This window comes from Esox lucius, chromosome 13 (assembly GCF_011004845.1).
Source record: "Esox lucius isolate fEsoLuc1 chromosome 13, fEsoLuc1.pri, whole genome shotgun sequence".
In the NCBI taxonomy this organism is placed as follows: Eukaryota; Metazoa; Chordata; class Actinopteri; order Esociformes; family Esocidae; genus Esox; species Esox lucius.
Window position 1 is genome coordinate 8,205,019 of NC_047581.1, and position 16,334 is coordinate 8,221,352.

At 41.6% G+C, this 16,334-nt stretch overlaps 1 protein-coding gene across 6 annotated transcripts in view; it reads left to right on the forward strand.

Moving 5' to 3' along the window:
- Positions 1–16,334, forward strand: part of ksr2 (kinase suppressor of ras 2) — a 107,545-nt gene that overhangs the window by 50,602 nt on the left and 40,609 nt on the right. For 5 of the 6 annotated variants that reach the window (XM_020052181.3, XM_020052180.3, XM_013132755.4 and 2 more), the window contains 6 exons: positions 7,559–7,628; positions 10,101–10,184; positions 11,178–11,263; positions 11,716–11,742; positions 12,069–12,175; positions 15,957–16,125. In XM_020052181.3, coding sequence (XP_019907740.2) covers positions 7,559–7,628; positions 10,101–10,184; positions 11,178–11,263; positions 11,716–11,742; positions 12,069–12,175; positions 15,957–16,125 — 543 coding nt within the window. The remainder of the gene's footprint in view (positions 1–7,558; positions 7,629–10,100; positions 10,185–11,177; positions 11,264–11,715; positions 11,743–12,068; positions 12,176–15,956; positions 16,126–16,334) is intronic. The other variant, XM_020052183.3, reaches the window with a different exon arrangement.

Sequence of the window (16,334 nt, forward strand, 5' to 3'; positions counted from 1 at the left end):
CTTCCTCATGATCATTGATGCCCCATGAGGTGAGATCTTGCATGGAGCCCCAGACCGAGGGAGATCGACCGTCATCTTGAACTTCTTCCATTTTCTAATAATTGCGCCAACAGTTGTTGCCTTCTCACCAAGCTGCTTGCCTATTGTCCTGTAGCCCATCCCAGCCTTGTGCAGGTCTACAATTTTATCCCCTGATGTCCTTACACAGCTCTCTGGTCTTGGCCATTGTGGAGAGCTTGGAGTCTGTTTGATGGAGGGTGTGGACAGGTGTCTTTTATACAGGTAACAAGTTCAAACAGGTGCAGTTAATACAGGTAATGAGTGGAGAACAGGAGGGCTTCTTAAAGAAAAACTAACAGGTCTGTGAGAGCCGGAATTCTTACTGGTTGCTAGGTGATCAAATACTTACAATCATACAATGTGATTTTTCTGGATTTTTAGATTCCGTCTCTCACGGTTGAAGTGTACCTATGATAAAAATTACAGACCTCTACATGCTTTGTAAGTAGGAAAACCTGCAAAATCGGCAGTGTATCAAATACTTGTTCTCCCCACTGTATAAACTAATGATTCCAGTCCTGAATTCTGACTGGCTGAAAGCCAAAGTATATCAGACACATAAACTTGGTGTTTTCGATCCATCCTGAATGTTGATTAGCTGGAAGCTGTCACATATCAGACCTTATGAACAGGTTTTGAATCCTGAATTGCTTTAATTAAGTAGGTAACCAGTTTATAAGTGCAATAAGGCATCTCAGCGTTTTGTGATATATAGCCAATAATTCACATGTAAGCGATGCGCCGTGCTTAAGAACTACTCTTAGCTATATTGGCCATATACCACTCCCCTCGTGCCTTATGGCTTACTCATAACATGTATTTGGAAAACAACAAGATTTTAGAACATTAACAGTTCTAATGGCGAGCCACGCCGAAAGTTTGTCACTGCCTAAACAAAAAGGCACCACGACTATGGGAAGTATCCAGGGACTTGGTGTTGTCGTGCCTTTATTTGTGGTATATTAGCCATATACAGTTCCACACCCTCCCAGGCCTCTGCATGAATACCCTTAGTACAGGCATTAAGAAACCTTCCGCATGACTCGTCATCTTACTCTGGTGCTGACAACAGTCTTACAGATGAATAGAGATGCCAGTCCACGGCAGTTACTCATAGTAAAGGAATTATTTCATAAATTATTCGTGCTGTGGCAGCATCCCTAATGCTTTTTTACTCATACCAGAGCATACATGATGCATCGTCAGCAGGTAAAGGGTCCGTTTAGGTTCTGGAATAAAAAAGAAAATATATCCACAGCCTGTTGAATATTTCCACATATTCTGTTGAGCAGAATATTTAGCAATACAAAATGGGTGCATTAAAAGTATACTGTAACTCATGCGTTAGTTATTTTATCTGTGCAATTATCCTCAGAGTAGAGAAGCACATTCATTTCACCTAAACCCAATGTCAAGCTCAAGGACATATTTGCAAGCGACAGCAAGCCATCTCAATGTTTCATTCATGTTTCATCCCCTCCCTAAGTTCATATAGTTGATTTTTCCATCTTTCTTTTTATACAAGCTACCTGCTTGATACTGGAATTGCATACACTACTTTTTAAGTATCCGCTTAGCATGGGTCATCTGCATGGCACCAGACCCTCTGGCATGACAAGAACCAGCCAACTGCCTCTGATATCTGTATCAAAGACCAAAGACCCCATCAGGGTAGCTGAGCTGGAGGCGGCCAACTGGTGCCTGCCTAGAATGAGTCAGAAAAAAGGCTGAATTGTCGCTGCCCTTGTCTGTGTTCATTTGCGTTAGTAAAAGAAGTCACGGTATTGTGTGAATCGTTTACAAAGTTGTCTTTCTCCATGTTTTTTTTATTTATTTGATGTGTCACAATTACTATAGTTTTAGATAAGGACTTCGGTTACATGTATTTATGTTAATCAAGGGGGATTTACAATAGTGAGTGCGAATACATTTTGTTACCATACTAGGCCCCCTGTGATAATTTAACTGCTCTGGTGTTGAGTGTCATGCTCTACCAACTGAGCAACACAGGATCTTTGTTTCATGTATATTCACAAGGCTTGACAAGTCGGCCTGATATAAGGGGTGTGTTTGGGTAGGCCTAGTTGAAGGGTTGCAGTTGAAGGTTTGCTGTTAGCTAACAAACATTAATTTGTAATTTTGATCCCTTCAATAAAATGTTTTTTTTCTTACAAAGAAACATACTCAAATGCAATAGGTCAGCGTTAAACACATCCACTCAAACAACATAATAATAAAGGTTATTGTGGAATTGGTTAAATTGGCTTGTTTACAGTATGGAACAGACAATCCTATTCAATGTTGTGATTGGCCGACGTACAAGGTCCCAATTTGATTGATGCTGATGGGTTCTCCCCTGCCTGCTCTTCAGCTGGCCACAGGAACAGATTTGTCTCACTACTTCTCACCATTTGGAATTGTCCAAACGTCACACCGGTCTGTGCCAGCTGCTTCGGGTATAATTTGTCCTACAGTAGTCCTTGCTCGCTGCCATGTTTCATTGGTTAGAATCCAACACTTAGGGGAACAATTCATGGCGTGAACATGATTTGTTTCATACTGAAGATGATAGTTATTTTCCAGCAGGTTGTTTTTAATTCCTATCTTCACGATGCGTAACAACAGAAAAGTTTGAGCGCACTTAGTGATAGGTGAAAAGAGGCAGGGGTGTTCTCATCAAATATGACAGCAGTACAATATTTGGCTGAAAAGGTTATACTGGTGCCGTTGAGTGGTTGCCATAGAAACAGCTTCGGCAACAAGGTTCTTTGTCTGGAAACGACCGAGGGGTTTATTTCACACTGTGAAAGTGACAGTTCCATTTCAGCGCTCTTTGTGAACTTCCATTATTTAGATCACATTCATGGTCGTTTTTCTTTTGAAAAAAACTTCCTATTGATTCCTATTGATTAATATCAATAGGAATGTGTTTCATAATACCTGGAATCATCGTGTGGAATAGTAAAAGACTGTGTCTGACAAGTGTTAACATTCCATGTCAGATGGATCCCACACAAATGATACCCATTACCAGTGCCTTTTTTCAGTGGAAATTAATTTTGGACCTTCCATTTCCTCTCTCTCCCGTCTTGACATCTGGTCTGTTTGGTTGTTTGTCATGCCAGTAGATGATATAGGCCAGTGAGTGTGTGTGTGTGTTTGGGGGCGGTAGTGAAGTGAAGAAGGAGAATATGACTCCATCCTGATCAAAGAGATGAAGAAGGACAAGGTACACGCACTATTGTACGTGTGTGTCTCCGTCTGCTTGCATACGTTCTCAGGTGCACATGCAAAAACCCATCAGGCACTTCCGCCATCATGTCGGGTTCTTGCAGTCAGGACTTGACCTCTCTGTAAAGATTGCAAAGATTTCAACATGATTCGATAGTGGTTACTGTCACAACTCTGTTAGTACAGACAGACAGAACAATGAGCAGATGATGTCAGTTCCCCTTGTCTTCGATTATTAGCTGATTGAATGCAATTGAGAGATGTATTGGACTGCGAACCAGAGTAACAGGATCATAAGTCCCTAGAGGGCATGTGCCTGTGTGTTTGTGTGTATGTGTGTATGTGTGTTTGTGTGTATGTGTGCACAAGAGAGGAAACAGGAACCAGCTAATGCTGTTTTACAGGAGCCAAATAATCAGTTCCATCATCAGTCATTGATATCCACTTCAGTGGCATGCCGGTGAAGTTAACCTTTTAATCCTCAGTTCAGTGCTACATCCATAATGTTAATGTTAGCATATGTATAAGTTACTAAGCCTAATGAAAGATCAAGTGAGTTGGTATTGATAAGACACAAACCAAATGACATGTAGATTTAATACGTTAAAAGCACTGTCTAATCTTTAAGCATTTGTGAAATAGTAAAATCCAGGTCTCTCTTTTGAAAGATGCCGTAGTCTCATTAGGACTCCTTGTTAAAATAAAGGTTAAAAAAATCTAAATAATTAATAATGAGCTCAATCAAATAATTTTTCTGTAGTACAAATAGTTTATAAATGTGTGGCTATTCAGCCATTTAATCCAGATTGTCTTGTGTGTTTTGGGTTATTGTCTTGCTGCATGATCCAGGTCAGATATAGCTCACAGGCAAATCATCAACATTCTTGCTCATAATTCCGTGATACATTTAATGGTTGCAAGTGTTCCAGGTCGTTATGCAGCAAGGCATTCCCAAAACATCACACTACCACCACCATGCTTGACTGTTGATATAGGGAATGCAGTTGGCTGCATTTCAGAGGATTGACTCCAAATCAAAAGGTCAAGCAAGGTGGTGGTAGTGGGATGTTTTGGGGATGGTTTGGTTCACCAGTTTTCTTGCTATTGAAGGCAAAAGTCTGGGCTATATATTTGTTGGTAAATGTGGATGTTTTCCTCATTTTCCAGCTGCTGAATTGCTGCTATCGATGCGTTCGCTAATGAACTTGCCAAAGGTTCTATGTTGTAAATGCTTTTTGAAGTACAGTGTGGAAACTCCTACAAACAAACAAATTGTATTTTATATGATACATTTAATTCTAATACCACCTGTTATTGTCTATATCTACATGTTTGTACACTCACCTAAAGGATTATTAGGAACACCATACTAATACTGTCTTTGACCCCCTTTCGCCTTCAGAACTACCTTAATTCTACGTGGCATTGATTCAACAAGGTGCTGAAAGCATTCTTTAGAAATGTTGTCCCATATTGATAGGATGGCATCTTGCAATTGATGGAGATTTGTGGGATACACATCCAGGGCACGAAGCTCCCGTTCCACCACATCCCAAAGATGCTCTATTGGGTTGAGATCTGGTGACTGTGGGGGCCATTTCAGTACAGTGAACTCATTGTCATGTTCAAGAAATCAATTTGAAATGATTCAAGCTTTGTGACAAGGTGCATTATCCTGCTGGAAGTAACCATCAGAGGATGGTCATAAAGGGATGGACATGGTCAGAAACAATGCTCAGGTAGGCCGTGGCATTTAAACGATGCCCAATTGGCACTAAGGGGCCTAAAGTGTGCCAAGAAAACATCCCCCACACCATTACATCACCACCACCAGCCTGCACAGTGGTAACAAGGCATGATGGATCCATGTTCTCATTCTGTTTACGCCAAATTTTGACTCTACCATCTGAATGTCTCAACAGAAATCGAGACTCATCAGACCAGGCAACATTCTTCCAGTCTTCAACTGTCCAATTTTGGTGAGCTCATGCAAATTGTAGCCTCTTTTTCCTATTTGTAGTGAAGATGAGTGGTACCCGGTGGGGTGTTCTGCTGTTGTAGCCCATCCGCCTCAAGGTTGTGCGTGTTGTGGCTTCACAAATGCTTTGCTGCATACCTCGGTTGTAACGAGTGGTTATTTCAGTCAAATTTTCTCTTCTATCAGCTTGAATCAGTCGGCCCATTCTCCTCTGACCTCTAGCATCGACAAGGCATTTTCACCCACAGGACTGCCGCATACTGGATGTTTTTCCCTTTTCACACCATTCTTTGTAAACCCTAAAAATGGTTGTGCGTGAAAATCCCAGTAACTGAGCAGATGTGAAATACTCAGAACGGCCCGTCTGGCACCAACAACCATGCCACGCTCAAAATTGCTTAAATCACCTTTCTTTCCCATTCTGACATTCAGTTTGGAGTTCAGGAGATTGTCTTGACCAGGAGCACACCCCTAAATGCATTGAAGCAACTGCCATGTGATTGGTTGATTAGATAATTGCATTAATGAGAAATTGGGCAGGTGTTCCTAATAATCCTTTAGGTGAGTGTAAGTGCCTTTGTATTGTATCTATATAAAAACGTAGGTAAGAGCCGTGTGTATTATCTTTGCATTGTAATATACGAAAATGTCCATCATATAGTTATTGAACTTCTTGGTAAAGATGAGCAAAAAAGGCTATGAAAAATGTCATAGTTTATCAGGTTGATGAAACACTCAAAACATGAGAGGAATCTGACCTTTAATTGAGGTAAACATCTTTAATTTAGGTATACGTAAAAACCCAATTATTGGCCCCCCTGCATTTAGTAGATTTTTCAGATCCTTCAGTGTCCTTGGTCCTTGCTTGTAGACACTCACTCCACTGGGTTCTCAGTAGGGTTCAGGTCAGGGGTCTGGGATGGCCTCTTTCATCTTCCTTTATTCCATTTACCTCAATAAGACATGCAATCATCTCCTCTCAAACGACCAATAGCAAACGGGACAAGGGCGAACCCTCTATCATTTCGAGGTTCTACACAGCACTATAGGGAGTTGTTGTTTTGTTTTATTCTCACGTGTTTGTTAACAAGGTCAATGTAAACAAATACTATACAGTCTCATAATACGGTTCAAATGATAATTTTCATATCATAGGTGGCCAGTCCGTGTCTATGACTTTTAGGGTGGTCCCATTTTTACAGCCCCATAGCCACAGGAATTATGGGGTGCAGGCCTGTCGCAGCCTCAGCATCCCCGATGAGATTCCAATAGTATTTTTTCTCCCCGACTGTCCATCCATGTGTGAATTTACTGTTCTAAACCACTACATGTTCAACCATTATCAGCACCCCCTGATGAAACCATCTTCCCTCATTCATGTACAGCCCTACTGTTCCGCCGTATACAGGAAAGGAAACAGATAAGGCTTTGTTATTGTTTCAATTGCTGATTGCCACTTTAACATGGATTACGCTTTTACCACTTGAATGTCAGGAAGTGTTAGTTAAACTAGGTCATTATGATTGATTGCAGTAAAGGCCAAAGCCACTTCAGACCATTTGTTCCTAATCTATTAATGCACTGAAAAGTAATTCAGTGTAAAAATCAGTGTTTGATTTGGCTCAGTCACTGTATTTGTGCTGTGATAGTCAGCAGGTGACCATTTGTGCATTCGTTGATGTTTAGGCATGTCCTCAACCTTACAATGGTCAGAATGTGTTCGGTTGCAATGCCGCATGTTGGATAGAATAGAGCTGTTAAATTGGCCCATTATCTAATTGTTGTATTCTTATCCACCCACCCATACAACCCAACCTATCCACCCAACCCATCCAAACCAACCCAACCCATCCAACCAACCAACCCAATCCACCCACCCACCCACCCAACCAACCAACCAACCCAACCCAATCCACCCACCCAACCACCCAACCAACCAACCCAACCCAACCCACCCACCCACCCAATCCATCCAACCCAATCCACCCACCCAACCAACCAACCCAACCCAATCCACCCACCCACCCACCCACCCAACCACCCAACCAACCCAACCCACCCACCCACCCAACCCATCCAACCCAATCCACCCACCCAACCCATCCAACCCAACCCACCCAACCCAACCCAACCCAACCCACCCACCCAACCAACTCAACCCATCCAACCCAACCCATCCCAACCCACACAACCCACCTATCCAAACAAACACAACCACCCACCCACCCAACCCATCCAACCCAACCCATCAAATCCATCCATTCCATCCAACCCTCTCCCCTCCCCAAGACACTCTTTCAGTGCCTCGTTGGTCCCCACAGATCCCCCGCAGAGACCTGGGAAACTCCATTAAACACAGGTAAACGTGATGTGCGTGTTTACTCGTGTCAAGGCATTAATGTCTGCATATAAGTGTGTCTGTGTCTTGATGCATGTCAGCCTCCGCCAGCAAAAAGCAGAATGTCAGTCCAATTATAGAAGTCACTGGCACACCTGATCTGTACTCTTTCCCCGTTTGATTGTCTGATGATTCCCAAATGCCACCGACGCTAAAACACAACTGCTAGTGGCCAAAGGTATCTGTCCACCTTCCCACTTTCTCTCTCCTTTGTCTCACTCTCAATCAATTTCTCTCTCCTTGGTCTCTCTCTTAATCCATTTCTCTCTCCTTTGTCTCTCTCTCGATCCATTTCTCTCTCCTGTCTCTTGCTCAATCCATTTCTCTCCCCTTTGTCTCTCGCTCGATCCATTTCTCTCTCCTTTGTCTCTCGATCCATTTCTCTCTCCTTTGTCTCTCGATCAGTTTCTCTCTCCTTTGTCTCTCGATCCATTTTTCTCTCCTTTGTCTCTCGATCCATTTCTGTCTCCTGTCTCTCTCTCAGGCCATTTTCTCTCCTATGCCTACCTCTCTATCTCTTTCTTTCTCCTTTTGTCTTTCTGTCTTGCGGTTTCTCTCACTTTCTCCCTCTCTTTTCCTTTCTTTCCCTCTGCCTCCCTCCCTTCGAATTATATGAGTGTTTGCCCAGTACTGTACAGAGTAAAAGAGGGATTGTACCCACGCCTTAATTCTTCATCAGCCAGTGACGAGCCCTGCGCAAATGTCATGTATATTGGTGTTATATCTCAAGTTAATATTGAAAGCATGAATGCTAGTTTCCCGGCAGATGGAGGTCTTTACATCTCCATTCCTTTCTGACATGGTGATTGTCATAGATCTTTATTTGTGCCTTGGTGTCTGTTGAAAGATTTTGCTCTGAGCACAGGTTGTTATGCATACAGTGGGGAGAACAAGTATTTGATACACTGCCAATTTTGCAGGTTTTCCTACTTGCAAAGCATGTAGAGGTCTGTCATTTTTATCATAGGTACACTTCAACTGCGAGAGACAGAATCTAAAACAAAAATCCAGAATATTATGTTCTGCTTTTCTGATGTATCAAATACTTATGTCATGCAATAAAATGCTAATTAATTACTTACAAATCATACAATGTGATTTTCTGAATTTTCTAGATTCCGTCTCTCACAGTTTAAGTGTACCTATGATAAAAATTACAGATCTCTACATGCTTTGTAAGTAGGAAAACCTGCAAAATCGGCAGTGTATCAAATACTTGTTCTCCCCACTGTAAGTAAGTGTAGCAATACAATACACTAAAGCACTATCTGTCAAAACATATCTCACTCGTGATATCAGTTCAATGGTAAGTGTATACCGCAGCCGAAACACAGTTCATTCGTTTAGGTCTTACCGCCGATACCGGAGCATTTTCCAGATTGAATTATGGCCTCCCTGGTTCCATTTAGGGTACCTAATGAAGAGATTTGGATTCTGTCAAACCGTATCATTCAAATGATATTACCCAAGCTGTTTATACTGCTTTATCTATAAGTAAATAAACTCCTGGTCCTTCTCGAGACGGGCATCTCAGATACTTCATCCAACCCCCTAAGCAGGGAATTGCTTTTTATCGTTTGTGAGAATCAAGACTCACTGTACATTTGGCTGTTTGATAAGTGGCAGCTTCTTGAGAGTCATGCTCTGTGCTCCGTGCTGCCAGCTCCGACTGGCTCCGCAGGGCACTGTCTCCATCTCGGTGAGTGATTGCTGTGTTACAGTGTTGATGTGGCCCCTGTCACAGTGTTTGTTCACAGAGAACACAGCCACAAACTGAACATAGGTGCAGAATATTGAAAGAGCCCAAGTTTAACAAAGGTGCACTGGTGATCATAGCCAAAACAGGTATTCAGCGGGAAGGAGTAGCCCTACAAGTTATGAAGGTGACATTTCATTTTTAAGGAAGGAACCTTGTCTTTTATTTAATTTCTTAAATTTTTAAGGCTTTTTAAATGGTATTTAATATGCAAAAACATGCAATAGTCTTCAGCATAAAAACATGAAAGGAAGTACATTCATCAAGAAAAAACTACAAATTTTCTTTGTATTATATCTTATCCTAAATGTGCCTACATTTTGCTCATATAATTGTGAAGTCCTTTCAATACATTTCGGTACAGGACCAGGAATAGGACTAGCACATCGTACAGAGGCCAATCTCTCTTATGTTATGGAAAGGTCAACCTGTCAAAAAAATATATATATTTCCATGTACTGTGGGTCTATGAGGTGTTATTTTACAAAAGCCATTTGTCATTGGAATCACGGTACAAAAGGTCGCAAGCAATCTGTGATATGTTGGTGGTGCACCTGGTGGTTTGTTTTAATGTCATTGATGCATGAAGAAGCAGGTAGAAGATATATTTTGTTTTGTTTATTTGCTCTGATCGCCCCCACCTCCCTCTCTTTCTGTCTTTTTGTGCTTTTGCCCAGGTTTTCCACCAAGTATTGGATGTCTCAAACATGCATAGTGTGTGGGAAAGGAATGTTGTTTGGACTTAAATGTAAAAACTGCAAGTAAGGCCCTTCCCAATATTATTTGAATATTATTTTCATTAAAAGCATGAACACTCCATCAGAAAACATATTTGCCATGCATCAAATGTTACTCAGAATGTATGTATTAGTGTGCTCACACAAGTTAAGACATCAACATCGATTAATCATCAGCCTGGGTGGTTATAAGCAGACCTCAGGCTATTAGCTCTTTCATCCAAATGTGTTCATCCACAGCCTCATTAGAATTCTGGAAACAGAATTTATCAGCGTACGCTTTGAAAAGGCTCTGAAAGGGAACAGCAATTATCATTTAAAACAGATTACACTTAAATCCCCACGCCAGCAGAAATCCACTTTTTCTAATTGAAAGACGATGGCAAGACATTACCCAGGATGTTGTGCAACGATTTACATCAATAGGTCATTATGTTGGTCAAAGTATGATCTGTGTGGCTATGAAGTGGCATATGATTGTCGCACTTTGGGTGTTTCCGGAAGAAACCTTGTTGTTTTTCCTATGAGATGACAAGCACATTATTTTCAGCCTACATTTGGTTTTAGGGCTGGGTTTGAATGTTACCACCCACCAGCATGGCAATGTTTATTAATCAGGAACACCTACTGTTTTTTCTTTCCGAGTCGCGACTGATGGAAAGCTTTTTGCAGTAGGCTATGCTTGCTTTGCCACTGTGCAAATTAAAATAGGGGATGTAAACGCATTTTTGCACCTCCAGTTTATTACCATTGAATTATCCTAATTGGATTTTTTTAAGTTTCACACATTTTTTGTAGTCAGTAAAAAATAAGAATATTATCATTTTATAAATGAGCCCTACTCCACCCTACTCTAGCGTAACAGACAAATTTGTGTAGCATGCCCCAGCCAACCACAGCTAGCTTATCAACTCTTCTTCAGTACAGTTTGTCCATAATACTAGGGTGTATACCTGTATATTTGTTTGTCAGTTTCACATCTGTGAATAAGATAACAGTGTTTTCTTGTTTTACCAGACTGAAGTGCCACAACAAATGCACCAAAGAAGCCCCACCTTGCCATTTACTGATCATACAACGTGGAGGGAACAATCCCCTCAAAGGTAACTGGACTGGCAGCAGGTTATGGCTGAGGTCATTTGAGACCTTAAAGCATAATGACATACTACAGTACACATGAGTGTTGTGTATTAGTAAATAGTTAACAGTTGATGTTCATATTTACAGTATCAGTATGGTACATCTAGAGTTTAAGTGCAGTTTACTGAAGCTATTTAGTTTATAGTTTGGAGGTGAGCATATTCCTATTAGACTCTAATGTTCAGATGGCCAGTTGCTGAGGGCCATAACATGGAGAAAGAAATTCACTCACAGGTATAAATCGAACCATTTCACAAGTATCTTGTGTTCAGATTTTGCTTTGCTGTAATTACTCAGCACAAAATGGATGATTAATTGTAATACAGTATGTATTAGGACTGTTACTTTTTTGTTATTGGATAATTACTAGAATATTACGAGATTTTACATTCCGTCTGTCTTTCTTTTTCTACTGGTGTGACAGATCTCCAAGGAAATCAAGGTAAAGCAATGAACTAATAAGCCTTTATTTCTTTAAACTACAGACCCTTTCTAAAGTAAACAATCTGCAACAACAGTAAATAGGAAAAAAACATAACCTTTTTGGCAAGGCTACTCAAAGTTGGCTAGCAATCTTGAATTGTTCTTAACGATTCACTTGCTATAGCAAAAATTAATATGTTCAAGAATGTACAGTTTGTGTATTTGTTACATTTAGAAATGTGATTACCGTAGACTTTCTCTAATGGAGAGCCAAAGCGCATTGCACGTCTGCTCAGAGCACTCTCTCGTTTTCTGTTGTGTGTGTCTGATTTTGCATCTCCCCAGCTCGTCTGGTACGGACCGAGTCGGTACCATGTGACATCAACAACCCCCTCAGGTACACAGACCTGCACATCAGTCAGACGCTGCCCAAAACCAACAAAATCAACAAGGTAAGAACCAATGCATCCACATCCATGTGCACATGCAAGTACACACATATGGCTTCATGCATGAAGTTGGCTGTGTTTGATTATTAAAAGTCTGTTTCTTCTGTTCTGTCAGTTTGAACTGTGCATCTCCTGTCCAGGCCAGTCCATTTTACCATCATGACAACTCCACGGTCAACTGAATTATTTCAAAAACTTTCATTTTTCATGCTTCACGCAGTTAGTCAGTTATAAGTCAAAGAGCTTCATACTTTCCTGTCCTTGAAATCTTTTTTTTTATCTGATGAGTTCAGTGCTTTAGCCATTGTCAGTAGTCCTTGGCAGCAGCATTCACAAATAAAATGTGTGGTAAATCAATGTCTGATCCTAGCTACCCATCTCTGATTGTCATGATCAATCCTGGTGTTTCAAATTGCCTGTTTTAGGACATTTCTACAGCTTCAAAGATTTCTCTTTCTCTAACTGAATGGATGGTGTCATGACTAAGGATATACTGTGAATGGAAAGTTTGAGGCAGTTCAACATGGCCATGTGAGGGCCACTTGTACACTGCTCAAAAAATGAAGGGAACACTTTAATCACACCCCAGGTCTCGATGAAGGAAATATATTAAATATCAAAACCTTTACTGTACATTGTTTAATTAGTTGAGAACAAAATTATTTAACAACGGTCAATGGTAACCAAAAACCAACCAATTGAGGGCTGGATTCAAACCCACAATGATAATCAAAGTAAACAATTGAAATCACAGGCTGTTCCGACTTGCGTGAATTTCATTACAGCAACTCATAATGTGACTCAGTAGTGTGTATGCGTGCCTCCCCGCATGCCTGTATGCACTCCCGACACCTGCCTGATGAGACGGTGGATGGTGTCCAGGGGGATCTCCTCCCAGACCTGGATCAGTACATCAGTGAACTCCTGGACAGTCTGTGGCGCTACTTGGCGGTTTCAGATGCACCAATACATAATGTCCCAGAGGTTCTCAAATGGATTCAGTTCGGGGCAACGTGAGGGCCAGCCAATGGCATCAATGCCTTTGTCATCCAGGAACTGCCTACACACTCTGGTCACATGAGTCATTATACCCTGAAGTTTAACTGACTTGGAGTTATACTGTGATGATTATGAGTTTCCCTTCATTTTTTTGAGCAGTGTATAATGGATCACAGCCTGTGAGATGATATGATAGCCACTACTTACCTGCTGTCCACTGCAGTCTTTATGGCCCTCAAGCTGCACAATGATAAGCGCAGGCAAATTACCATCAAGTTAATCCCAGACCGAGCAACAGGACTGCATCTAACACTCGTTATTGGGGGTGGCTAATGTGGCAAACTTTTTTTACTTTCTGGAACAAGTAGTAGTCAGATAATTGCCAATATTAGAAAATACTTGTTATATTGGCACGGTGTAGTACTTTACTCAGTTGAGAGGGAAGCATGCCAAATTCTGCCGTGAGGCAAGGGAAGCACTATAACTGCCATTTCCCATGGCAACAATTACTGAGTGATTAAGGATTTGAGGACAATACAATACAAAATTACGCTCAACTGTTATAGTTATATTGTCTGGATTGACAATGTGTGCGTGCTGGACTGACAAGGAAACATTTGAATATGGAAGTTAAATACATGTAGTTTGTGTGGACCCAACTTGTTTAATTCACTGTGACAATTAGTGCTTTAAGATAAGACCTCCGTCAATCAACCACATCAACACAACCAGTAAAGGAGCGTTATGTGTGTACTGGCCGTTTGTGTGTGAGATCACTCCGTAATAGGCGAGTGTAACCAAGGCCACTTATTTATACCGTGCACCATAATAGAGCTTTTATCTCTTAGACTCAAGCCAGCATATCTCTCCCCTCTCTCCTATCTTAAGCAACAGTATCTCTATGGACTTGCGTCATAGCAACACTGTTTAATGACAGGTGCACAGCCAGGTGTTACCTTGTGAATGAGTATGTCTGAAAAGAGAAATAGTTCTAACCTGATAGAAAAAAGAAAAAGATAACCCAGAGTATTCTTACTTTTAAAATAATTATTTGTACTCTGCTATTTTTTTAAGCGTAATTTTCATTCTCACTTCAAAGTAATTATTGGGATAGCTCAAATTACATTCCCACTGCCTCCAAAAAAAGAATAATGACTGAGTTTTAGTAATGTCACCTATATTTGTGTGCTGACTAAAAGTTTGTGTAGTGGCAGCAATTTTTGTCATGTGTGCCATTTCTGACTGTTGCCGTACTGCTTGTATTATGGAGATAAGAACGTACCATAATCTCAATACACAGCTAGCTAGAAATGTTGATGATGTGAATGTACAATTGCTACCTTTGTATAGCTCAAACGGTTGGAACATTTCCAAGGATGGCTTTAACTTGTCTTGCAAAGCAGAAGACAAACAAGTTTGCCCCTAGTATAGTGCCACATGAACTGTCAGTGGAGGCAGATAAATTGTTAGCAGCAGCACGTTGATGTCGGTTTTACCTGTACATGAGTTTGCTAACCGTATAAAGAAATGCTAATGTGTCAGCATTCAGCCTATGGTTACATAGTAACAGATCACCATCCCAAATTCTAATGGGACAGGCACCAGTATTCAAAGTGGGCTGTACCGGGTTGCCCTAATTCTGATTAAATGGAAGTGCCAGTAAAAACAGAGCTTTAGTACCAATGCAACACAGAGGTTGTAGTGAAAAATCCGACTAGCTTCCCCGCTGACCCCACAAACCCTGCCCAGAAAAACTGATGGAATGGCTCTTTGTGCTGTATTTCTTTTCTCTATTCTCCGTTTATGCCTCTCTAGACCACAGAGACACTATAATACTGTGTCCATTTTAGCCTCTAGGTCATAGAGACATACTATAATACTGTGCCCATTTTAGCCTCTCTAAACCATTGAGACATTCTATATTACTGTGCCCATTCCAGCCTCTCTAGACCATAGAGGCACACTATGATACTGTGTCCGTTCCAGCCTCTCTAGACCATAGAGGCACACTATGATACTGTGTCCGTTCCAGCCTCTCTAGACCATAGAGGCACACTATGATACTGTGTCTGTTCCAGCCTCTCTAGACCATAGAGGCACACTATGATACTGTGTCCGTTCCAGTCTCTCTAGACCATAGAGGCACACTATGATACTGTGTCTGTTCCAGCCTCTCTAGACCATAGAGGCACACTATGATACTGTGTCTGTTCCAGCCTCTCTAGACCATAGAGGCACACTATGATACAGTGTCCGTTCCAGCCTCTCTAGACCATAGAGACACACTATGATACTAGTCTATTTAATTTAGCAGGCAGCAAGGTAGATTCAAGGGAGCGATGGAGCCTGAGGTTACTAGATGAAGAATGAGAGAGGGGGTGTGTGACTCTCAGGGGGACAAGCTGTCTGTCTATCACTGTTCTAATAAACTAATGATGCGGGGCACCAAGAACTCTTGACTGTAAACGGCAAGTTAACTGACAAGTCTACGGAAATTCAATTAGTTTGGTTTCACAGTTTTAAGACTTTCTAAATAACCTGTGGCTCTGTATTAATTGAATGCCTTGAAGTTGAATCACTCTCTCTTCCCCTCTTTCTAACTCGCTTTCCCTATCTCGCACTCCCTCTCTCTCCTGATCTCCCTGTCTCAACCTTTCTCTATCTAACCTTTTTGTCCTTTCCCCTGTCTTACTCTTCCTTGCCTTTCTCCCCCGTCTCTCTCCCCCGTCTCTCTCCCCCGTCTCTCTCCCCCGTCTCTCTCCCCTCTCTCCCTGTTTGTCCTTAGGATCACATCCCCGTCCCATACCAGCCAGATTCTAGCAGTAACCCCTCCTCCACCACCTCCTCCACTCCCTCCTCCCCCGCTCCCCCCCTCCCCTCCAGTGCCACACCTCCCTCCCCAATGCATCCCTCCCCACAGTCGGCACGGCAACAGAAACAGTTCAATTTAACAGGTATGGGATTATTTGATAGAAATCATCAATCTAGTGCTCTTTGATGTTCAGATCTGTCTGTCCTGTATCTCTGCTCTAGGAAAGAATGTAATTCTTGCCATTTCCACCCCTCAATGAACCAACCCAGCTCTGTGCTGATTGTCAGTTATAGAATGGGTCTGCTCTACCACCCTGACCCACTCTCCCTCCTCCTTTTCTCCCTTTCTGTA